General features: G+C 41.9%; 1 protein-coding gene across 1 annotated transcript in view; it reads left to right on the top strand.

Moving 5' to 3' along the window:
- Window positions 1–22,890, top strand: part of antxr1c (ANTXR cell adhesion molecule 1c) — a 36,533-nt gene extending 13,643 nt beyond the window's left edge. Inside the window, exons 2-18 of the mRNA XM_072666937.1 lie at window positions 284–355; window positions 497–568; window positions 1,446–1,527; window positions 1,613–1,643; window positions 2,718–2,791; window positions 2,896–2,964; window positions 3,809–3,889; window positions 4,495–4,555; window positions 5,020–5,118; window positions 6,140–6,209; window positions 7,443–7,521; window positions 9,979–10,074; window positions 10,437–10,475; window positions 11,661–11,759; window positions 12,843–13,010; window positions 13,598–13,678; window positions 20,258–22,890. Of these exons, the coding sequence (XP_072523038.1) occupies window positions 284–355; window positions 497–568; window positions 1,446–1,527; window positions 1,613–1,643; window positions 2,718–2,791; window positions 2,896–2,964; window positions 3,809–3,889; window positions 4,495–4,555; window positions 5,020–5,118; window positions 6,140–6,209; window positions 7,443–7,521; window positions 9,979–10,074; window positions 10,437–10,475; window positions 11,661–11,759; window positions 12,843–13,010; window positions 13,598–13,678; window positions 20,258–20,497 (1,513 nt within the window). The 3' untranslated portion in view covers window positions 20,498–22,890. The remainder of the gene's footprint in view (window positions 1–283; window positions 356–496; window positions 569–1,445; window positions 1,528–1,612; window positions 1,644–2,717; window positions 2,792–2,895; window positions 2,965–3,808; window positions 3,890–4,494; window positions 4,556–5,019; window positions 5,119–6,139; window positions 6,210–7,442; window positions 7,522–9,978; window positions 10,075–10,436; window positions 10,476–11,660; window positions 11,760–12,842; window positions 13,011–13,597; window positions 13,679–20,257) is intronic.
- Window positions 22,891–24,203: the final 1,313 nt, after the last annotated feature.

Raw genomic sequence — 24,203 nt, 5'->3', positions numbered from 1 at the left:
GCACTAAACACCATAGTAGCAATTTTGCAAAACACCCTTATTGACCATGTACAAACAGCGTATAGCAACTGCCTGGAAGTGGGAATGCTGAACGATGATTGGCTGAGTTTCCTTCAGGGTACATGAGGGTTCCTTCAGGAGACACTGTTCCACCCAGTCCTAATTCTGAAAACACCACTGAACCAAAGTGTCTGATCTACAGACCCATCACTAATTTGAGGGTCTGACTACTGATTCTGAAAGCTAACTGACTTTAACGATGATTCGCTCGTTTTCTCCTCAGGTCAGGAAGCGTGAAGCACCACTGGCACGAGATCTACTCTTTTGTTGAAAGCCTGGCCGAGAAATTTATCAGGTACAGTTTGTCCAGTCTGTTACTGAACGTGGGCCATAAGGCTGTACATGTGACTGATTAATTATTAATATGAGGGGGGGGGCAGTGTATGGTAGGAGTTGAGAACTGTTCCATTAACATTAGCTTTGTTGTGTTCCGCAGCCCCCTGTTACGCATGTCCTTCATCGTGTTCTCGTCCAGAGGAACCACCATCATGAAGCTGACTGAAGATAGGTATGGTGGGTACATGGGGTGTGATTTACAGAGGAGCTATGATGAGGAAACTATGATGGGAAAATCTGTCATAGGGTCTCCTCAAGGACAGCTATAGGCAGCTATATCAAATTCTTCTCAAAGCTCAGTCTGTGAGAAGAGTTTATTCAGAGTTGGGTTCGGTGTGAAACTGTGGAGACTTCACTGTAGAGAAACTTACCCATTCTGATTTCTTTACAGTGCTGGTGAACTAGGCATCAGTTGCCATGACTACAACACAGATATAGCCCATATTTTATTTACTATCCAAACTCACCAGTGAAGCTACACTAGTCTTCTGAGTTTTAAATGGAAGGACGATGATGGTAAAATAGTGGAGAATCTCAATCTTTAGGTACTACTTTTCCCGCACTACACCCTAAAGGCAGCATGTATCCCTCCACCTTTTTAATGATCTGGTTCTAAAAGCAGGTTCTAGAGTCGAACTCTTCTCAGAACTCTGGTAGAACAGTGTCTCAGGCATCAGGCAGCGTCTTCATCACCATTAGGTGAAGAACTTTCTGTGAGGAGCTTTTATTAGAGCTTCAGACGTCTGCTTCCCTTCACCTCCACTGTAGAACTCCAGCTCTGACTGGGGGAGGTTATCTAGAACCAAGTTTCACACCACCAAACCCACCAAAACTCCCACACTGACTGACTTACATCTTAAATGTTTTTTAAAGAGTTTTTTTATTTATTTGAGTTAACAAAAAAATAATTGATTTGATTGAATGATGAATTGAATTCAATGATTGAATTGATGTTAAATAGTGCATTTTCATCTAGAACCAGCCGAAGGTTCCATAAAGAACACTAAGATGACAACTTTGATGACTTTTAATCTTTCTTTGTTTCCAAGGGAACACATCACAAAAGGCCTGAATGTCCTAAGGAGGGAGATCCCAGGAGGAGACACGTTTATGCACCTCGGCCTGGAAAAGGTTCAGTTTCTAATCCTGTTAGAGAACATATTGATCAGGTTCTCAGTGCGGTTCTCCATATCAATCATGTTGTCGTTGTTCACAGGCTAACGAACAGATCCATCAGGAGAATTTTGGTGAGTCCTATTGACGAGCTTGTTTATGGTCACTGGGGGCAGATTTACTAAAGACCTGCGTTAATGACAGGCGGTTTGTGCTGGTGGGTGTGGCCAAGTTAGTGCATCATCCACTCTAACTAAGACACGAGCAGCGCAGCGTCACCTGACTACACTGTGTGCATTATCAGAATTCTCAGGCTTGTTTCAGTCAGGTGGGAGAAAAATGTTATTCATAATTCATTCTTAATCTCAGTTTGACAATATGTTGAAATGTTTTTATATTAAACAAAAAATATATAAAAAAAACATAAAATAGTTTCTAAAAAGTTGAGATAAGTCATGATTTTTCAGAAATTACTCCAAATTATTTGGTTCGGTTGGAGAAAACACATATTGTCACATTCATTACAGATTTCCAAAAAATAGGTAAATATTTTGTAAATATTTTATTTCTTTTTTTAATGATTATGTAATAATTTAAATTTTACTGTTTTAGAAATTGTCGTAATTCCATCATATTTAAACAGAATTTTTCATGTTTAGGCTTTGTTTTTTAAATATTTTAAGGTTTAAGGTTTTATGAACAGTTATTATTGTAATTTATATAGCATATACTTTTTTTCAGAAAATTTCATAATGTTGTTCAGAAGTTTTAGAAAACATTATTTTATCATAACATAATAAAGGTCTTACTAATGTTAATTTAAAAGTTTTTAGAATTATTAGTCATTAGTTATTTTTTTGGAAACAATTATTTTGTTATTAACCCAATTCTGAGAAAATAAGAATCATAAAATAAATTTTAAAAATAGAATAAATAAATCAATGTTATCATATTAATTAAAAGTTGTGAAAACACAATATTTTCTAATATCAAACTTTCAAGAGGTCAAACAGAAGAGTGACAGCCTGCTGCTGCTGCTGCTGCTGGAAACACAGTCAAACCCACAGCAGGATCTGAGCACAACGCTAGTAGATCTGCCCTTAAATGGATAAGCAGGTGTCTGGGCTCTCCTACAGTCCAGTAGATCTTTGAGCTGCTGCAGACGTCATTTCCACTGATAGTGATATCACTGAACTTGTGCTTTTCAGGCAAAGCCAGCGTGATCATCGCACTGACAGACGGGGAACTGAACGAGCAGCAGCTGGTCGCAGCACAACAAGAGGTTGCATCACTGACTGGCCTGCTTTTCCACTCATTTTTCCATGTGCTGTTTATATTGATTGTGAAATCCTTTGGAATTTCGTGACACTCTTGTTTTCCCTCCAGGCTGCCAGAGCTAGAACGCTAGGTGCTATTGTGTACTGTGTTGGAGTCAAGGACTTCAACGAGACGCAGGTGATGAAGCTGATTATCTCCCTGTTATTATTGTGATCTTGATGCCAATGACATTTGGTCTCAAACTTAAGTCAGACTTTTAATTTGGGGGTTCGTTCAGTTTTCCATGATGTGGGCTCTTAAATAACCCTGTTATTAACCCACCAATATCTCGGACCTACAGCAGTTTAGCCCCACCCATTCAGCCTATATCAGTTTAACCTTGCTCAGCCTACAACAATTTAGCCCCACCCATTCTGCCTACAGCAGTTAAGCCCCACCATTCAGCCTATATCAGTTTAACCTTGCTCAGCCTACAGCAGTTTAGCCCCACCCATTCAGTCTACAGCAGTTTAACCCCATCCATTCAGCCTATATCAGTTTAGCCTTGCTCAGCCTACAGCAGTTTAGCCCCACCCATTCAGTCTACAGGAGTTTAACCCCACCCATTCAGTCTACAGGAGTTTAACCCCATCCATTTAGCCTACAGCAGTTTAACCCCATCCATTCAGCCTATAGCAGTTTAGCCCCACCCATTCAGTCTACAGGAGTTTAACCCCATCCATTCAGCCTACAGCTGTTTAGCCCCACCCATTCAGCCTACAGCAGTTTAACCCCACCCATTCAGCCTACAGCAGTTATATAAACTGTTGCAGCTCAAAGTGCTTTCTCAATGTGGAATAATACAGGCCAGCCAATAAGAGCACAACTCATTTACATACACTAGTCTTAAAGGCACGGTAACAGAACTAGTCTGTTGAATAGAGTGTACTGGAAGGGTAGGGGACGTGTGTAAAGGGCTCAGTGAAAGCAGTAGGAAGCCGAAACCTTGTGTAAATAAACCTGTGTGTGTTTCTGACTGTAGCTGGCCACCATAGCGGACACCATCGAGCACGTGTTTCCTGTGACGGGCGGATTCCAGGCCCTGAGAGGAGTGATTGACTCGGTAAACAAAGATCACTACTTAATAAAATGCAGATGAAGGGAAGCTAGAAGCACGACTGGAAGCACAGGCGTTGACAGTGGGGCGTTCTCCGCGGCTGGGCCGGAGCTTACATCCAACTAACACCTCTGCAGCACCTTTTCCTGCTGTTAAAAAGGAAAATTTCATGAAATGGTCGAAATTCTCTGCATAATTAAACAGTGTAGATTATTAGATTTAGCGATTTAGAGTGGTGGTTTGAGGGGTCTGGTGGTGTGAAAGCAAAGCTCGGTTCTAGATAAACCCCCCCCCCAGTCAGAGCTGGAGTTCTACAGTGGAGGTGAAGGGAAGCAGACGTCTGAAGCTCTAATAAAAGCTCCTCACAGAAAGTTCTTCACCTAATGGTGATGAAGACGCTGCCTGATGCCTGAGACACTGTTCTACCAGAGTTCTGAGACGAGTTCTGCTCTAGAACCTGCTCAGATCATTAAAATTGTGGAGGGATACGTGCTGCAGGGCAAAAAAGGAGATTCTCCGCTGTTTTATCATCATCATCATCATCATCATCATTCCATATAGAACTCAGAAGACTCGTGTAGCTTGACCTATCAAACCCCTTCTTCCTGCAGATCATCAAGAAGTCCTGTATTGAGATCTTGGCAGCTGAGCCGTCCAGCGTCTGTGCAGGAGGTGAGGTGATGGGCAGCGGGGCAAACGCCCTGATCAATAAAGCTCCTTTTTTTCATTTGCTAAGAGCTGCACTCATTTCATTAGAGAGGAACAGAGTGGTCTCCCGTGGGAGCTGGAGCTGTTAGGTAATGCGATTGGCCGTCCATGCATGTCCATGTTCTGCAGTGGGAGGCATTTAAGGTAACGACTGAGCGGACCCTCGTGGGAATGAGCAGCAGTTAGGCGTGATTAAGTGTGTGCCTGGTTACACACACACACACACAGATCGGGCAGTTACGAGCCTCCGCAGTGGAGGATTCTGTGGGAAATTTGGAGAAGAAAGTCTGGAAGATGCATTTTCATCACTGCTGTTTCTCTGGTTATTTTAGCTCCAACCCCAAAAACCTAGTTCCAAACCGGCTTCACAAAAAGCAAAAGTACCATCACTTCTGAGGCCTCTGCCGTAACACTGATCCCCATTTCAGAGTCCTTCCAAGTAGTGGTCCGAGGAAACGGCTTCCTGCACGCCAGGAAGATTGACCAGGTGATGTGCAGCTTCAAGGTCAACGATACGGTCACCTTAAGTGAGTATCCCTTCCTCTCAAAACCAAAAATTAATAAGAAAAACAAATATCGCTCTATCGACTGTTGGTCTGAATTATGCTAGAACTAAAGAGGGGAATTAAAAAATGGCTTAATTAATAATAATAATAAAAAATATATATTATACATTATATATATATATATATATATATATATATATATATATAATGTATCATTTTTGTCATTTAAATACAAAAGTCAGCCAGAACATACATTTATATTTACATTTATATTTATTAAACTTCTATGCTATTTATATGGTACATTATTATGTAATTAATCAATATATAATATATATTAATATAACTATATTACATTTAACAATATAATGTTAATGTAATAATAATCTAAATATTAATTTTAAAAATTAAAAATTGTTATTGGAGCATAAACTTGACTGAGCAGAAACAAAATAGTATTAATTAATAATACATCTTTAATGTAATTACATTTTGGCTATTTAAAAATGATTAAAAGTGTTATACTATATAAATGTTGATAAATAAATGTTAATAATTGAATAAGTCTCAATTAATCCGTTTTTAAAGAACCATAAACACGACTTGACTTTATTAATTAATGTTGGCAGTGTCAATAAAATATTAAGGAACAATATACAATTAACGTAATGTAATTTAGGAATTTAACTTTAATAAATGAGTAAATAATAAAATTCAGTAACAAAAAACATAGCACTGTTAATTTCATACTGGCCCATAAGCTTGATTTGAAATTATTTATGTGGTGTGAATAGGATAATTAATTAACAGTATAATATTATTAATTTGTGATTAGTCTTGGTGAAGTTAATACATTAATACCCATCTGTTATAAATATTCCACACTGTTGCTTTAATACGTGGTCTTGACTTGACATGAAATAGTTGCGAATGTGATGTGAATGTGATGTAATGAATATTATTGATTACTAATCATAATAATAATGATCAATAAAGTTAAACTGAGTTAAAGTCAGTCACGGTTCTGGTTCTACCTCCTCAGATGTGAAGCCTGACGGGATAGAAGACACCTATCTGCTGTGTCCGGCTCCGGTCATCGATGAAGTTGGGAAGTAAGTGGCTCCTCCCCCGGCTGGCTTGTACTGTATTGATGAAACATGTTAACGCAGTCAAAGCTCTAGAACCAAAGCTCTATAAGTTCCACGGTAAAACTGCTCCACACTCCTCACTGCTGCCAACTGGGAATAATATCTATTAATGGAACCTAGAGGGCGCCAGCGGGTGCTCTGCTAGAACACAGCAGATCAGATCTAGGTTAAAACAGTCAGCCATTAAAATATGCCTGGATCGGCACCCAATCCCGAACTGCAGTGGATTCCTAATGTTTAAAAATAAGGTAATTTGGGGTCCCGAGTGGCCCAGCGGAGTAAGGCACTATGATCAGAGGGTCGCTGGTTCGAATCCCGGTCATGCTGCTGGCCATCGTCAGCCGAGGCCCAGAGAGAGAGTACAGTTGGCCTTGCTCTCTCCAGGGTGGGTGGATGGGAGGGCTTGGGTAATTGGTGGTCCTACTTGGGGAGAAAAATCGTATAAAATTTAAAGAAAAAAAAGGTCATTATTTTAAAAAGAGAAATATTAGATATTTTAATTGGACTTCAATTTTTCCTCTTATTTGTTTGCAATATTTAATCTCTCATTTATAAAAATGAATTTCTCCATGGACTAAATAACTCCGGCTCAGTGTTGCAGCCTATTTCATCATCTCATCCCCCTCTCTCTCTCGCTCACTCTCACTCTCTCTCTCTCACTCTCTCTCTCCCCCACTCTCTCTGATCAAAGCCTGCTGTCGCCCGGCCCCCTTCCCTTTGATCTCACTGACTTTACAGACGTCAAGTCACCAACACTTCCCCTTGGCCAGTACTCTCCCTCAGCATCGACCGGACTGCTTTTCATGCCCAAATACACAAACACTGCACGTCCAAAAGTATCCAGACGCCCTTTCTAATGAGTGACTCCAGCTGCTTCAGCTAAGGTCACCGTGCCTGGCGTGGGCCAGAGGGGTATAAAGGCCCCCAGCAATGAGCTGTGGAGCAGTGTCAGAACTGAACCTCACTGATGCTCTCACATTTGGGGCTGAATGCAATCAAATCCTAATTCACAGCAATGTTCCAACATCTAGCGTAAGGCCTTCCCAGAAGAGTAGAGGCTGTTGCTGCAGTGAAGGAGGACATACTCTCAGCTAATCCCCTTGATTATAGGAGGAGGAGTGTCCGGATACTTTTGGACACATAGTGTGGGTAAATTACTGAATAGAGAAATGCTCTTTTCTGTCTCTCTGTCTTCAGGGTGGTTTACCTACAGGTCAGCATGAACGAGGGTCTGTCGTTCATCACCAGCTCGGTACACATCACCACCACCGAATGTGTGAGTAAACACACACACACACACACACACACACACAATCAGATCGCCGCCTCTCTCTCCTCATTAACTCTTTGTTTTTCCACGTCTCCACGTCTTCGTCTTTGCTTTCAGACCGTCCGTCTGTCTCTGGGCTCTGACAGAGGGCTCTCTTTCCCTCACAGTGAGTTTCTTTTCTCTTCTTCTGCTTCTTCACTCTATCCTCAGCCAGACCACAGGGGCTTTCAGGCTTATCCAGCCCAAAGCCCCTGGAGACCCTGGCTCTGATCTTGAGAGGCAGTGGGCCCCTCAGCCCCAGACCGACTCCCTCACACAGTTAACAGCCTTTTCCATTAACCCATAGAAGACCCTGGGTTAGCTCTGGAGTTGCAAACACATTTGCATAACTGCACAAATTCAGCCTAGACAACAAACGAGTCATGGCTCGGGTCTGGACCACGTTTACTACTTTCACCCAGCCCACAGGCCGCCATGAGGATCACCAGCACAGCTGGCTGCAGTTCAACTGTATGTGGCCCAAAGTTCTAATGCACATCCCTAAATATGGACGTTACATCCACATGCTGCGCCAGGTTTGGACTCTAGTACCCTTGCCATTGCATTAGCACTGTGCATTTCTCGTGGCGTCCCGCAGGGTTCTATTGTAGGACCTATAAAACTCTTGTTCATTATCACAGTAGCTATTAAAGTGCAGACGTGAGAGGTACAGGGTCTAAGGGGTTAAGTATCTTAACCCTGGGCTGCATACGAATTAGAACCATCTGCTCTCACTGACCACTGACTTTTATTTGGATTTATTCTAATGTTGTATAGAGTTAATTACAGGTAGACACTCTCACTGACCACTGACTTTGTTTATTTGGGTTTATTCTAATGTTATATAAAGTTAATTACAGGTAGACGCTCTCACTGACCACTGACTTTGTTTATTTGGGTTTATTCTAATGTTATATAAAGTTAATTACAGGTAGACGCTCTCACTGACCACTGACTTTGTTTATTTGGATTTATTCTAATGTTGTATAGAGGTAATTACAGGTAGACACTCTCACTGACCACTGACTATGTTTATTTGGGTTTATTCTAATGTTATATAGAGTTAATTACAGGTAGACACTCTCACTGACCACTGACTTTGTTTATTAGGGTTTATTCTAATGTTATATAAAGTTAATTACAGGTAGACACTCTCACTGACCACTGACTATGTTTATGTGGGTTTATTCTAATGTTATATAGAGTTAATTACAGGTAGACACTCTCACTGACCACTGACTTTATATTTATTTGAGTTTATTCTAATGTTATATAAAGTTAATTACAGGTAGCCACTCTCACTGACCACTGACTTTGTTTATTTGGATTTATTCTAATGTTGTATAGAGGTAATTACAGGTAGACACTCTCACTGACCACTGACTATGTTTATTTGGGTTTATTCTAATGTTATATAGAGTTAATTACAGGTAGACACTCTCACTGACCACTGACTTTGTTTATTAGGGTTTATTCTAATGTTATATAAAGTTAATTACAGGTAGACGCTCTCACTGACCACTGACTTTGTTTATTTGGATTTATTCTAATGTTGTATAGAGGTAATTACAGGTAGACACTCTCACTGACCACTGACTATGTTTATTTGGGTTTATTCTAATGTTATATAGAGTTAATTACAGGTAGACACTCTCACTGACCACTGACTTTGTTTATTAGGGTTTATTCTAATGTTATATAAAGTTAATTACAGGTAGACACTCTCACTGACCACTAACTATGTTTATGTGGGTTTATTCTAATGTTATATAGAGTTAATTACAGGTAGACACTCTCACTGACCACTGACTTTATATTTATTTGAGTTTATTCTAATGTTATATAAAGTTAATTACAGGTAGCCACTCTCACTGACCACTGACTATGTTTATGTGGGTTTATTCTAATGTTATATAGAGTTAATTACAGGTAGACGCTCTCACTGACCACTGACTTTGTTTATTTGGGTTTATTCTAATGTTATATAAAGTTAATTGCAGGTAGACACTCTCACTGACCACTGACTTTGTTTATTAGGGTTTATTCTAATGTTATATAAAGTTCATTGCAGGTAGACACTCTCTCTGACCACTGACTTTGTTTATTAGGGTTTATTTTAATGTTATATAGAGCTAGTTACAGGTAGAAACTCTCTCTGACCACTGACTTTATGTTTATTTGGATTTATTCTAATGTTATATAGAGCTAATTACAGGTAGACACTCTCTCTGACCACTGATTGTATATTTATTTGGGTTGATTCTAATGTTATATAGAGCTAATTACAGGTAGACACTCTCACTGACCACTGACTGTATATTTGGGTTTGTTCTGATGTTGTAGATACACTGTGTCAGTCTGTTTTGAAGGCTGTGTATATGTGAAGGCTGTTGGTTTAAGCTGGGTGTTGTTTTTCTCTGGCAGTTTGACGGGACTATTCTGCTGATCACCCTGCTGGTCCTCTTCTTGTTGTTGGCCCTGTTGTTCATGTGGTGGTTCTGGCCGCTCTGCTGCACAGTAGTGAGTCTCAAGCCTCATTTACGTCCCTGAACTGAAGACGCGCTCCCATCATTATTCTGTCAGTGATCTTCTAGTGATCTGTAAGCTCGTGCCAAGCGAGCCCAGGCTGGCCAGTGGAAGGTGGAAAATTTGGCCACTCGCATGCAAATGAAAAGCCTGGACAGCTCAGCGGTTCTATGAGTTCTGTGGTTATGAGTGAAGCCCAGTAATGTAACGTCCAGTGATTCTAGGAATCTAATTTTGTGATTTGAATGAAATTATAATTAGTAAACTGGGTTTAGTGGGGCTGGTGGGATGCAGTGGGGCTGGTGGGATGTTTACTGTATGTGTGACCATCTGAATATCATCATTTCTCTTTGTAGGTCATAAAGGAACCTCCTCCTCCTCCACCGCCACAACCAGTGAGTCTGATTTTCATGCCTTTGCTTCTTTACTGATTGATTAGATCATAAATACATATATATATACAAACACACACAAATACACAGCATGCAGAGCACACCTTTTTACAATGGACATATATCTACACCAATCAGCCATATCATTAAAACCACTGAGAGGTAAAGCGCAGAACACTGATGATCTGGTTCCAGTGGCTCCTGTTAAGGGGTGGATCTATTAGGCTGTTAGGTAAAGTGAACCGTCAGGTCTTGAATGTGATGGAGGTGTTGAAGCATAGGACAAGAATAAAAATCTAAGACACCTTGACAAGAACGAAACTGTGATGTTCTAGACGACTGGGTCAGAACATCTCCAGACAATCAGGCAGGTCTTGTGGGGTGTTCCCCACTCTATGCAGTGGTCAGTATCTACTAAAAGTCAAAAAAGCTACAAAGAAGGACAACCAGTGGATCTGCTGATAAAGTTAGTCTTGGTTCCAGATACCATGGCAGAACACCTTCAGAGGTCTTGTGGAGCCCATGCCTCGATGGGTTAGAGCTGTTTTGGCAGCATGAGAGGGGCCTACACAATAATAGCCTGGTGGTTTTAATGTTATGGCTGAGTTAAGAAGTCAGGTCTGGTTGGGTTCTTGGGTAAGACTCCGAACTTTACATTCCCCTACCTCAAATACTCATATACTTAAGCAGGGAGTATAAAACATTGGCCACAACTAAGATTTCACCTCATTATCAGAAGGTGGTGGGTTCAAATTCCTGGAGATGCCCAGTCAAGGGCAATATTGTCAATAACAGCACTACTACACTGCAGCCTTCACCCGGCTGATCACGGTCCAATGAGGGAGCCGTGAGGCCGAAAACTAAATGAGTGGAAAACTGGTGCTTATCTTGCCTTGTGAAGCACATTCTTCCAGTGCGACTTCAGTCTTGGCTCTCAAACAGCATCTTTTGAGGTGCGCGAGGAGCCGGAGAACACATCTGAGAACAGAAAAACATCATCATTTTCACCTCAGGCTGTCAGGCTACCCGCTCAGCGCTGAGACGGACGATACAGCTGCCTCTGCAGGCCACGTGGTGTTTTCCTCATGTCAAGATGTTTGAACCTCACCCTGTAGAGCTCAGAACAGGTGTTTTGCGTCCATCATCTTAACCGCTCTACGTTCTCCATGTGCTGTTTCTTTCCGTCAGGAGTCAGATGACGAAGACGGCATGCCAAAGAAGAAATGGCCAACGGTGGACGCCTCTTACTACGGAGGACGAGGAGTAGGAGGAATTAAACGAATGGAGGTGAATGATGAGTGACCCCAGTTTGGGCAGCCCTGCTGAAGCAACACGTGTAGTTGCTGTTTTGAGTGTAAATAAGCAAATTCTGGAGAGGATTACTGTTCATTTACTGGATCTAACATAGTGGGAAAGTGGCAGGAATATGTGGTTATGGCATATTTTTAGACTATTTGTTTACAATCTGTTGAATTCAGCAATTAAATGAAAATTGTGGTCAAACTTTTGTTCACCTATTTACACTCAGAGCATCAACAACACGTCATTTGAACAGGGGTGCCAAAACCTTTGCACATGACTGTATATGAGTGAACACATGGTCTAAATTTATTAATAGCCATCAAGGTAAAATACTGTAATTTCAAGAGTGTTTCTTTGGAGAAGAACCACTTTTGATTCCCTAAAGATTCTTGCATAGAAAAGAGCTACACATGGATATTCTACTGTATTAACAAGCTGTCAGTGGATATATTTCTCTAAAGTATGATGTTTATAAAAGTGAAAAACTCACAGAAGTTTAAAAGAACCTCCAAAGGCTCTATATCAATTCATCAGATTACTAAGAAACGTCCAAGAACCATATAGGAACCTTTATTTGTAAAAGGGAGCTCAGTCTGTGAGAAGAGTTTAGTCAGAGTCAGGTTTGGTGTGAAACTGTGCTACACTGTAGAGAAACTGTCCCACTCTGAATGACTCTGTTAATATCTTAACTGTTAATTATGCTGAGAATTCTGAAATATCAGTGGACTTCCTGTTTTAATAATCTGTGTCACTAGTCCTGTGAAACATGCGAACGGCCCTCGGCAACAGAATTTGATCAATTCCAGACCACATCTGGGATCCAGAAACAAATCGCTCGTACACGATTCGAACGAGGACAGGGTTTGATAAGTTTTCCAGTATCCATCAATCATCTGAAATCTGAACATCATTCATGTGTGATAACTGAGGCTGGAGAACGCTGTGGAAACCCTTGAGCAGCAGAGTGGGCAGTGCTGAGGCAAGGCTGTCTGCAGATTGTGAGATGTGTACGGATGGTTAGAGAGCTTTCCTCCACATCTGCATTTGTTTTTAACCTCTGTGCTTTAGGTGCGCTGGGGTGGGAAGGGTTCCACTGAAGAAGGAGCCAAGCTGGAGAAACCCAAGAACGCAGTGGTGAAAATGCCTGAGCAGGAGTTTGAGCCGTTTGAGCCCAAGCCCAAAAAACATGGGAGCAAGAAGGCTGCCCAGGACAGGAAGTGGTATTCTCCAATTAGGGTAAGGATCAAAGTCTCAAAAAGTTTTCAATACTAAACTAGTATCAGACTAAATGCAACAACTTTGCCTTTTGAGGTCACCTTGTACCAGTAGGCTGGGTCAAACTATATATATATATACACACACCATGTGTTATTTTTAAGAACCATTTAAATGTATTATTTTGCAAGAATTAATGAAAAGTTGAAGGTGAAAGTGAAACAGATTTCCACAAAGAGTCGATTAAATATAAAAACACAGAAAGTCAAAGAAGTGATTGCATTAATATTCACCCCCCCCCCTGTAAAGTGACTGACCTCATTCAGCAGAGCTCCAGCAGGCAGTCGGTGCTGGTAGTCTTACAGTCAGTGGAAGTTGTCCAAGTCTTCGAACATCTCCTGGAGTTCAGTTAAATCCATCCTTAAGGAATGGAGGAATATGGAACATGTGAAAATCCGCCTGAAGCAGGAGACCCCACACACTGAGTGACCATGCAGGAAGGAGACCCCTATAACTATTCACCAAGACATGCTTTCTTCCACAGAATGTAATTTTTAATGCAATCTACTGCCTTAAATATCTAATACTGTCTATATTTCTATGACCAGGGCAAACTGGACGCAATCTGGGCCCTGTTTCGCCGTGGTTATGACCAGGTTTCACTGATGAGACCACAGCCAGGAGATCATGTGAGTATGCAGGCCTGTAGTCCACCCAGTACCATTGCTACAACCCATACATGCCCTTCCCAGTGACCAGCTGCTTCTCACAGGTCCATGCTCTGTACAGATGCAAGGCCAGGCTGGGCTCTGCAAAAACACTGAGAACAGTCAGGTGGAAATGTGTGAGCCAATGAGTCGGTGTAGGTAGGTGTAGTAGGTGTGGCTAGTAGTGGGCAGGGCCAGAATGCGGTAATTATCGACAGCGTTTTCGATGATTTTGATAAAACCATAGGCTGTTGGGTATCCTGAATGGGGCAGTGCTGTGGTCTGGAGGTCCCAGAGATGCTAGTCAGTGTTGTATCGATTAGCGCTCTCACCAAGCGTGTGGAGCTCCAAGTGGTGGTGTGTTTGTTAGCGGCAGTTTGAAAGATGTGTTGGAGCTTCAGGTGTCTCAGAAGAAGACTGTGCTAGCCTTCACCCTCAAAGCACTGGTAGAATCACGTGATGGATGGGGTTTAGATAGTGGGGAACTGAATCACTCTTAGGTTCTTCAAAGAACTGGGTCTGCAGTGCCATCTCTCCAAATATCCTCCTGACCCAACCAATCCCCCCGCCCCCCAAACCCATCCGATGCCAAGACACACTCTAGGCAACTTCTGCCACCTGCTTCGAATCAACGGCCATAAAAATGAAGTGAAACAGGGAGGTGGAGCAGCTCCAGACTCTCAGACTGCGTTCTTCTTTTCTTTAGAAAGTGCTGGCTCTCGCGCTTTCTGGCTCTCGCGCCTTCTCCTCGGCCACATGGTTCGACTTTGGATCCCTGACCTTTCATGTCGAGGACCAGATCAGGCTCTGATCGAGGACGTGTACCCGCTACACTTTCTTTGAAGTTTGCGCTGAGCTTGCGCTTTCTGTGAATGCTAGCACACCTTCCGCTCCGGCGCGTCTCCGCGGCGACCTGGATCTTCTCCAGGCTGTAGTTAAAGTCCTGCATTATGTGCAGAAAAGAGCCGACAGCCTGGTTTAACAGGAATTCCAAGGCTGTAATGGCTCTCATTGCAGAGTTAATAACAACAAAAGGTTCGGGCCAGAAGATCTGACTAATCAGCTCTCGGGAGAAAACAGTGGATGTAAAGTTGCAGCTAAACCGTTAAAGCTAAAGTTAAAGAATCCACCTTTACCTCAAATGCAGTTAATCAGCCAAGACAGATTTGCGGTCTGAAGTTTTGTTTTGTCAGTTTTGCACTGCAGCTTCGAGGCTACTGTAGCGAACAAGAAATGAAAACCTATGTACACCAACTAGCATTGTGCTAACTGCAGGTCTAGGTCATGACACACTCTCCTTAAACTGTGTGGAGGTGTTCGGTAATCTCTAAAAGACCTGATTATGTGGTTTCTGACACTGTATGACTCACATTTAGAGCATCTGATATATTGAAAATTTGGAAACCTCCACATGGTAAAGGTATTAAAAACATTCCAAATATTTATACATATTTTTTAAACATGCCAAGTTTGTAATATATATATATAATGCATTCCATTTATAATATATTACATGCATGCTTCAAACCATGCCAAATTTATAATGTATTTGGTTTTTTTTACATTATACATTTTTTTACTTGTCACATTTATTTTCCTAATGCAGAAATTTGTAATATTTACATATATTCTTAATGCATGTATGTAAATATTACAAAATGTCCGTATTACACTTTTATTTTACATGCTGTGTATTTTTTTTTATTAAATATTAAAGTAATCACACTTAATTGGTGTATATAAGCTTCCATTGCTTGTTAGCTACATTAGTCTTGAAGCTGCAGTGTAAAACTAAAGAACCGGACTGGCCGGACTGTCGCTTTAATTGTCCACACATGTGAAGAGTTACACGATGCAGAGTTTATTCCGAGAGAATCATTTCCGCCCTCGCGTGTAACGGCATGGCTCACACCGCTCTTCTGCGGTCAGTGACGAGAGGGCAGAAGAATGCCCAGCCCTACTTTTTCTCTCCCTCGCTCGCTCTCGCTCGCTCTCTCTCTACGGAAAACAAATGAAACTGGCATCCTTTCCTGTCTCGAGTTACCTTCAGAGGGAGCAAGATCTCAGTCCACTGAGCTTCACACTCGAGCAATGTAGTGAACCCCTAATCTCTCAAGGTTCTCTGCAAAACTCAGTCTGTGAGAATAGTTCACCAGGAACCAGGTGTCAGTCGGTCGCCATGACTTCAACACAGCTACAGCCCATTTTTTTATTTACTCTCCAAACCCACCAGAAGCTACACAAGTCTTCTGAGATTTATGATGATGATGATTATGATAATAATAATAATAAAACAGAAGAGAATCTCAACTAATACGCTTTACTTTAGGGACTACTTTTTGATGCACTACACCCTGAAAGCTGCATGTATCCCTCCACCATTTTAATGATCTGGTTCTAAAAGCAGGTTCTAGAGCCGAGCTCTTCTCAGAACTCTGGTAGAACAGTGTCTCAGGCATCAGGCAGCGTCTTCATCACCATTAGGTGAAGAACTTTCTGTGAGGAGCTTTTATTATTAGAGCTTCAGACGTCTGCTTCCCTTCACCACTACCGTGAACCGTGTTCTGTAGCTAAAGGTTATGTAGAACCGAGTGCTTCACATGGGTCGAAATGGGTCAGAATGTGGAACTGGAGCTAGCTCTGTGAGCTAGCTTGTTTCTATCAGGGTATAAAGGAAGCTCTGTGCTGTCTTTATTGTTGGATGCACTGCTGTAGTTTCTGAACTATGACAGTACTCAGCAGCTGGAGCTCAGACTGATAAAAGCCCCCCCCCCTTTTAAGTCTTTTACTGCCATATTTGAGTGTGTATGTTGTCACCATCCAGGTCACCATAGCAACAACCTTAAATGGCACCATTCACATTGGCCTGGCCTTAGGCTGCGTAATGTTCTCGTAAAGACTTCGGAATGCCATCCGCCGATGCAGCACAACCCTTGGATGCAGTCTATGACCATATTACTGGACTGTTCACACGGAGTTGCAGCTGCATCATTAATTAAATACGTGAGGGGAAAAAAAACACCTCCATGCTCCAAGTATACTGTTCTACCACATACCACTGGGGTTCTACTGGATTTAGACCATCATCAACAAGGTGTCTCCGCCTGCAGAACCACAGAACCGCTCACTGGATGGGTTTTCTTTATTCCACCATTCTGAGAAACTCTAGAGACTGTTGTTCATTAGTTGATCAGCAGTTCTACCACGATTAATAACACTAAGGGCCCGCTTATACACCCCGACAACAGGCCATCCGCACAGGGTCCGCCTGGGTCATTTAAACATATCTACACCGATTGGCGTGGCGGTCTCGAAATGAGGTGTATTCAGGTCCATTGACTCAGCTCCACTGACTGAAAACAGGCAGACAGTTCGTCAACAGTCAGACGCTCGTCGCTATCTTGGCAGTGAATTGTCAACACACGCTTTACACTACTGAAATAGCAGCCCGCCAAGGTCAGACTGACCGCACATGGCTCCTAAAGGGGGCGACAAGTGACACGCTGATTGGTTTATTACTGCACGATACGCCCAAAAAAACACACCCATGATTAATTAAGAGACTCAGTACATGACTTTTGCGCATTTCAAGCCGAGCAAGGTGAACTTTTCCCCTCGTTACGATAGCAAAGACACATCGACACGGCCTAAATCAAGCTGCACGGTTCACCAAAAGATCGCCAAAACAGGGCCCCATGTATATTATGTTATATATTATAGTCATAGTATAGTCCTCTAATTTTACTGCCTACATTTCTGTAATCATGTTAGCAAAAGACCTGAATAACGAGCAATGTGAGGACGATACATTGTAATATTGTACTGTTTTAGAAATGTAATTAATTGCATGAATATGTAATTAATTGTGTAATTATGTGATTGTATTTATAAAGTAGAGCAGGACAAAAGTACTATGCAGACTTCTAAGGGTTAAACATTCATGCTTGGGTACATAACTCAAGCTGTGTGTGTGTGTGTGTGTGTGTGTGTGTGTGTGTGTGTGTGTGTGTGTTAGCCATACAGTGGGTCATTATCTGGGCCCAGTCTGTTTTTCTCATCTCATGCAGCTACACAGGGTCTCAGTTATGCACCGCCATCAACTTCCCATGCCTTCAGCAGGCCTGACGTGAAGCCCAGTGGGCCGGCCTTTAGGGTCTTAATTACAGGCTTCGAGTTACTACACCCCCCCCCCCCACACACACACACACACACACAGTTCAGTAGACCGGTTGGAGGGTAAGGAGATGAGGTCATGTTTAGAGCCGTCTTCACAAAAGGTCCACATCAAACACGCAGAGCGTCGTCACCGGGCTAAGAACAGAGCGCCGTGTGGGTCTGTGTATAATTGCAGGCATGTCAGGAGGTCGGACATATTTGTCTCTGAGCCACGAATGAAAACAAACCCCCGGCTCACCTCCACTATGGCCCTGTTCCCTGCAGGAGAGGAGAGGAACGCATCGCCGGACTGGCTGCTTCTTCTCTAAACAGTTCAGCCACAAATGCAGCTCCCATAATTTCACCCCTTATTATACGCCACAAACATTACATAACCTACTACAGTGTGTAAGAACACATATGGAGAAAAAAATAAGATATTTAAAATGTATTTAGCAATGTATGAAAATGGCAAAAAAAAATACAAAAAAATGTTTAAAACATATATCTGGCATATATGAATTTTTCCAATGAATATATTTATTATTAAATCTATTTTAAATTAGATTTGGTTTACGTTCTTTGTTTAAAAAACTAAATATATTAAATGCTCATTCTTTTCAATGTAAAATAACACTAAACCAAACTGTTTGGAATCCTGTCCTTAATGACACAAAAAATTCTTTACATTCTTAAAATTATTTTTAGACTTAAAATCCCAAAAATTGTATTTTACTTGAAATGCAGGATTTGATTAAATGACTAATGGTATATAGTTAAATTCAGACGTAAATAATTTACCTTAAAAATAAAAAACAAAAATTACAAGTAGCCAATGTTTTAAATTAGCATCCAGCAGATGTTCTACACTGAAGGATTATATACTACGTGGAACCTCTGCTGGTTCTGTTGAGGGAGAACACTGCTGATGACGATGTAAAGACCCAGCTAACGCTTGCTTCAGCCACTCGTTAGCTACATTAGCCTGATAGCTTCAGTGCTAAAACCGAAACGCCTCGGCTGGTCGACTCAGTTGGAGGTATCTGAGGAGCTGAATTGTGTAAGTTGTGTAAATGTTCGGCTGGATAAGGTCCGGCTTTCTGAAACGCCCCCGTGGGCTGAACCTCGGCAACACTAGCGCAGAGCATTCGGTAATGGGAGACTTTTTACTCTTGCTTTTTTCTGTTACCCATAATTTACAAGTTAGGCTGAATTCCTCAGCGGTTTTCACAGGGACCCAGCCAATCTGAAGCAGACAGAGGGATTGGAGAGAAAAAGAGAGAAGGAGTATGAGAGCCATGCGTCTTTGCCACAGCAAGGCTTTGGAAAAAATAGGCCAGGGGTAATGAGCGCCTGTTGGAATTTGGCCAGTAGAACCACAGAGCAATCCCGCACTGACGTGATGCAAAGGAAATATTAATATTCCATAAAGTATGCGCACATTTTCTGACCAAATTCAATTATTTGGTTAATTAATATTTATATTCCTGTATACTTTCTCACTCAAACAACTTAAGGGTTTATTAAAATCACTGATGAATTATTAATTATTACTTTTATGTTCAGATTCTGTATTTTATACGCATAATATCAGAATTTCAATTAAAAAATAACTTTTGGCCGCAATGAGAGAAAAGTGGGGGGAAAACAAACATACATAATTTTTTTGCCATTTTCCTTTGGAGACAAAAGAAGGATATAAAAAAGTCATCTTGTTTAACTATATTTAAAAATATATATTACTTTATTTAATATATCAAAAAAATGTCATCTTTTACCAGGTGATTTAGATCAAGGGTGCTCAAACTTTTGCAGTCCTGACCCACTGTGGCTCAGAACATCCTCTCACTCTCTCGGACTTTATCCCTAATGAATATAATGTACAGGCTCAAAGTAACGGAGCTAATGAAGCTAATGTCAGTATTCGCTCTGGAAGGCATGTTATGATCCTATTTTATTTATAGTGCAGAATCTCAGGGATCAGGAGTGATCAGGGGTGTCCAAACTTTTGCATGTCACTGTATATATCCCACAATGGTGTGAATGGTCGCATTTGTGTATTTGGTGTATCTGAGCCCACACTATAGGATTTACTGAAATTACTTTTTAATAAGGGGTTATTATTTATTTATTTATTATTCCATTTTGTTCAGATTCAAACTTTAGTTTTAGATTTTTTAGATTAAAAACCATAATCAAGCCGGTTACTTTAGCAACGCAGAGGGGGCAGCCTTCCTTTTAACACCCTGGGTTTTGGGTTGAGATGTTCAGCAAGCGCATTTGGATGAATGTCCACATAGTTTTGGCCATGTAACGGAGCTCTAATCATGTAGTCGTGTATGTCCAACTCTGTCTTTACTTGACTGACGTCTAAATAACCCTGTTCTCTCGTCCCGCTCTCCGCAGGGTCGATGCATCAACTTCACACGGGTGAAAGAAGAGGCAGCGAAAGCCCCGCCCCGCGCCCAGAGCCCGCCGCCGCCCCCACCGGACTACCGCCCAGCCCCCAACCCAGTCAGCCCACCACCGCACTGCCCGCCGCCCAAAGGGCCACCCCAGGCCCAGCCGGCCCCGGGACCACCCCCGGCCCGAGTGCCGCCCGGTCCCCCCTGCCCGCCTCCCGCCCGACCCCCTCCCAGACCCTGAGGCCCAACAGCAAGAGCACCTGCACAGTTCAATGCAGTTCATTTATCCAGCCAAAATATGCTCCTCTCACCATAGAATAAAAACTCAAGCCGTGAGATTCATCAGTGTCAGGGTTTGGGGGAAGACTCCGGTATGTGGTTTGTTGCTGGACAGCAAAATAAAAACAAATATTGTAACAATATCAAAGAAAAAAATAACAAAAAACAACTGCAGTAAAGGAAAGACGCTAATATCAACTACTGAATATTCCACACTCAGAAAAGTCAGTTAAAGCCAAAGTTCCGATCATTTAGTTCCACAGTAGCTTCAGATGTCGTCCAACACCCGAAGCATACTCAGCTTCTTTAGTTTTAGCACGGGAGCTACAAGGCTAATGTCGGTAACAAGTAATAAGAGCATAAACTCTACAGATTAGCATGGTGCTAACTGCACGCCGGAACCATCACACCATCACACAGCCTAAAACAAGTCTTCTGTAATCTGCGTTTGTTTATGGCACAGCTGTACCTGTAAAGAGGCCCCAGCACAGCTGTACCTGTAAAGAGGCCCCAGCACAGCTGTACCGCTACACAAGGTTCGAGACAAGCAGGTCATGATTCAGGAATGCAGTTAGCTTGATACTCATTCATGTAGTGTTTAGCTTCCATTACGTATTAGCTATATTAGCCTCATAGCTCCAGTGCTAAAACTTCAGAAGCCGACAGTGTCCGGGCAGACTGACTTCATCCGAAGTAAGAGGGGGATATTGTGTAAATTTGATTTTGCTTTTATAGACGACGTCTTTCTCGTTTCCTAGAGCTAAAAACTAGCCTAACAGAAACGGTACCATTAGAGCCGTTTACGCCGTCACTGACTGCTCAACTGCTTGGCTTTTTGTTCCCAGAGGCTGAGGTGAGGGAGTGGGTTGGATTGAACGGTTCAGTTCAGTTCAATTCAAATTCAGTTGTAATTTATTTCGTCGTCACAAAGCCGCTTTACAGACGTCCGGGGCCTTCGCGCCGCGCTTTGCTAGCTTTGGAAGAACCAAAAAGGAAGAATTGTGGACCATCGTTCGCTGTGTTGTCCCATTAGAAATGAAACGGTGGTTTGTCTCAGGTTAACCTGCCGTTCTGTTACGAAGAAGATGCAGGAATAACGTAAGTCGCTGGTGTCCAGAGGTTAGTGCGTTCGCAAAGTTTTGATATTTCATTTGTGTCCAAATGTGTTAGTCTGATGCTTTCGGTACGTTGTAGAGTTCTTCAGCTGGGTGAAAAAAGTTTTCTAAAATGTACAAAATTGCGTAAAATAAGTAAAATGTAAACATTTGACTACATTTTTTTAAAATAACAAAATTGTAACTTGAATTGTATTTTATTGTCATTTTCCACATTTTACAAATTTTACAGTATTGTTTTTTTTTAAATGTTGCAAATTTGTAAAAGAAAAAAAGTAAATTTAACAGATTTTTACAAAACATTTACAAAACAAAACAGTAAGTATTTGTAAATCATACGTATTACAGAATTTAGAGTAAAAATGTGTAATAAATAAATTAACGAATTAAAAATAAATACAATTTTAGCAAAAACTATAAATTTTACAAATTTGTAACATTTGTTTGTTGAGTGAAGGTTATGAAGCTGAAGCAGGTATGGAAACGGAGTCTCCGTGGGGGTTTCAGTTACAGCTTCTTTGCTTTTTTCCACGTTTGATAGCGAGTCCTCCTGACGGACGCGGTCAGGTCAATACTTTTTCATGATAAATGTTCTATATTCCCACGACTGTACTGTATTTTGATACTCGTCCTTCGCTTCCTTTTGTAACGTCACCAAGTACACATCACGACTGCAGGGCAGTTCACAGTATCTAATTTATTATCCCCCAGCTAGAGTACGTACAGTGACTTGAATACGACAAGGTGTCCTCTGTAAGCAGCAGGACACTTGCATGAACCAATCGACAGACATCTCTCGTCTACCCAAATCTCTTCCCATTGTGGTTTCTTTTCACACCTTTTCTTCATTGTATGTCCCCGCCCCCCAAGATGTGATTTACACTGTCCACTAGTCCGTCGGTCGGTGGTTAAGTTCAGACTCCTGCCCAAGTTGTTGTTGCCTATAATGAGCTGTGTATAAATACGCAGTGGTTAATAGGTTTATGAGGTGACGGAGAACCTGTCTCCCGTTTACTGCTAAACCACGTTACCAGTTAACCTGTTGCACCTCTTATTAGTGTTTCAGTCAGTCTGAAAGTGTGTGAGCTGTATTATGGGATACAGTAACGCTGAGTCATAGTCGTTTTGTCTTTCAAAGTAGTATCGCCTATTAACGACAGTATTGAAGCAAATTGTGAAAGGCGCATAAACTGTTCTCCTTTTTATACGTTATTAATAAAGATCATTTTCTGAGCTTTTATCTCCGTCTCATGGTCGTCATTTAGTGCCGGCAGGAACGCTGTTGATTATCTGGCAACATTTTTTCTTGCTCACACACACAGCATCTTTGGCAGCATCAGAAGGCAGCTAGTGTGATGCCGAAGCAAGGAAAGGCCACGTCGAACCACATCCACGCCAATCAGTCAAGCCTGGAAAAGGATCAGTGCAATTCTGGGATGTGGGCCACGTCAGGATCATACAATCCATGGACATGACCCATGCATGGCCTCTCACTGACTGCACCAATCATCGGATAGCGCAACGTCTCTCAGAAGTGGCCAAGACCAGCTTCTCAACAACCTTGACCATAAAACACCAGTTTAGACCATCTGAAACCTGAAAAAAGACCTGAAAGCTGGGTGCTCTCTCTCTCTTTCTCTCTCTCTCTCTCTCTGCAACAAGGTGGACCACCAAATCCAACCAGTAAATTTTAGTGTGCCTGGATTTTTTACTGATTCAGAGCAGAGTGAACCAGCCAGAGGTGTGAAAACGCCCCCTTAGATACATAGGTTCTAGGTTCCTCTAAACGAAGTAGACGTCTACCAGAAACTTGAGCCTTACAGGACTGGACAAAATGCTAGATTTTGGGCCAAGAACATAGAGTTGTTAATATCATCAGTCCTTTTAGCATAGTTTGGTGGTTCCATACTATCTAGTCCACCTCTGGAATGGACTTCTGATAACACGACTCCCGTCCGAACTCCAAACCAAGCCAGGCTAACGCACTGTAGCACTTGTCCCTTCCAGAAGACAGCCTACGCATACAGTACACAATCTGTTCCTCAAGCTTTTCCTGGGAGTTACACCCTTCACACATACTCTCCTTTAACAATGTGCTTACTATGAAAGGGGACCAACCAGCAGCAGTGGGAGAACGTACACTGCGACTGACCCCGCTGAATGTACAGCAGCTGTGGAGCCAAGCCTGTCAAAACTTTAGGTTTCTACCAGAGTAGAAACCTAAAGTCAGCTACACCATCACTTCAGCTACAGGAGATGATGGAGTCTTTATCTTATGTCTCGTAGCATTAACACCTCCTGGGTTATTGGTCTCTGTCCTTCTCTGGATGACTGGAAGCACTCTGCAGGGCTGGTTGGTGTATCAGACATGATGAGGGTCTGCAGGGTCCCACTTTCCCCAAAAAAAGACAAATTGGAAATCCAGGGGGGAAATCCACTCTGCTTCTGCACTGGAAGCTCAATGAAGACGGTCTGAGACACCAAGCTTGGTCTGGTAGAAGGGTGCGGGGAATCAAAAACCAGAAAGTGGAACCCGAAAAGTTCTGTCAATAG

The sequence above is a fragment of the Salminus brasiliensis genome, chromosome 22, assembly GCF_030463535.1.
Source record: "Salminus brasiliensis chromosome 22, fSalBra1.hap2, whole genome shotgun sequence".
In the NCBI taxonomy this organism is placed as follows: Eukaryota; Metazoa; Chordata; class Actinopteri; order Characiformes; family Bryconidae; genus Salminus; species Salminus brasiliensis.
Note: the sequence above shows the minus strand (reverse complement) of the source record. Positions and strands in the feature narration are given on the sequence as shown.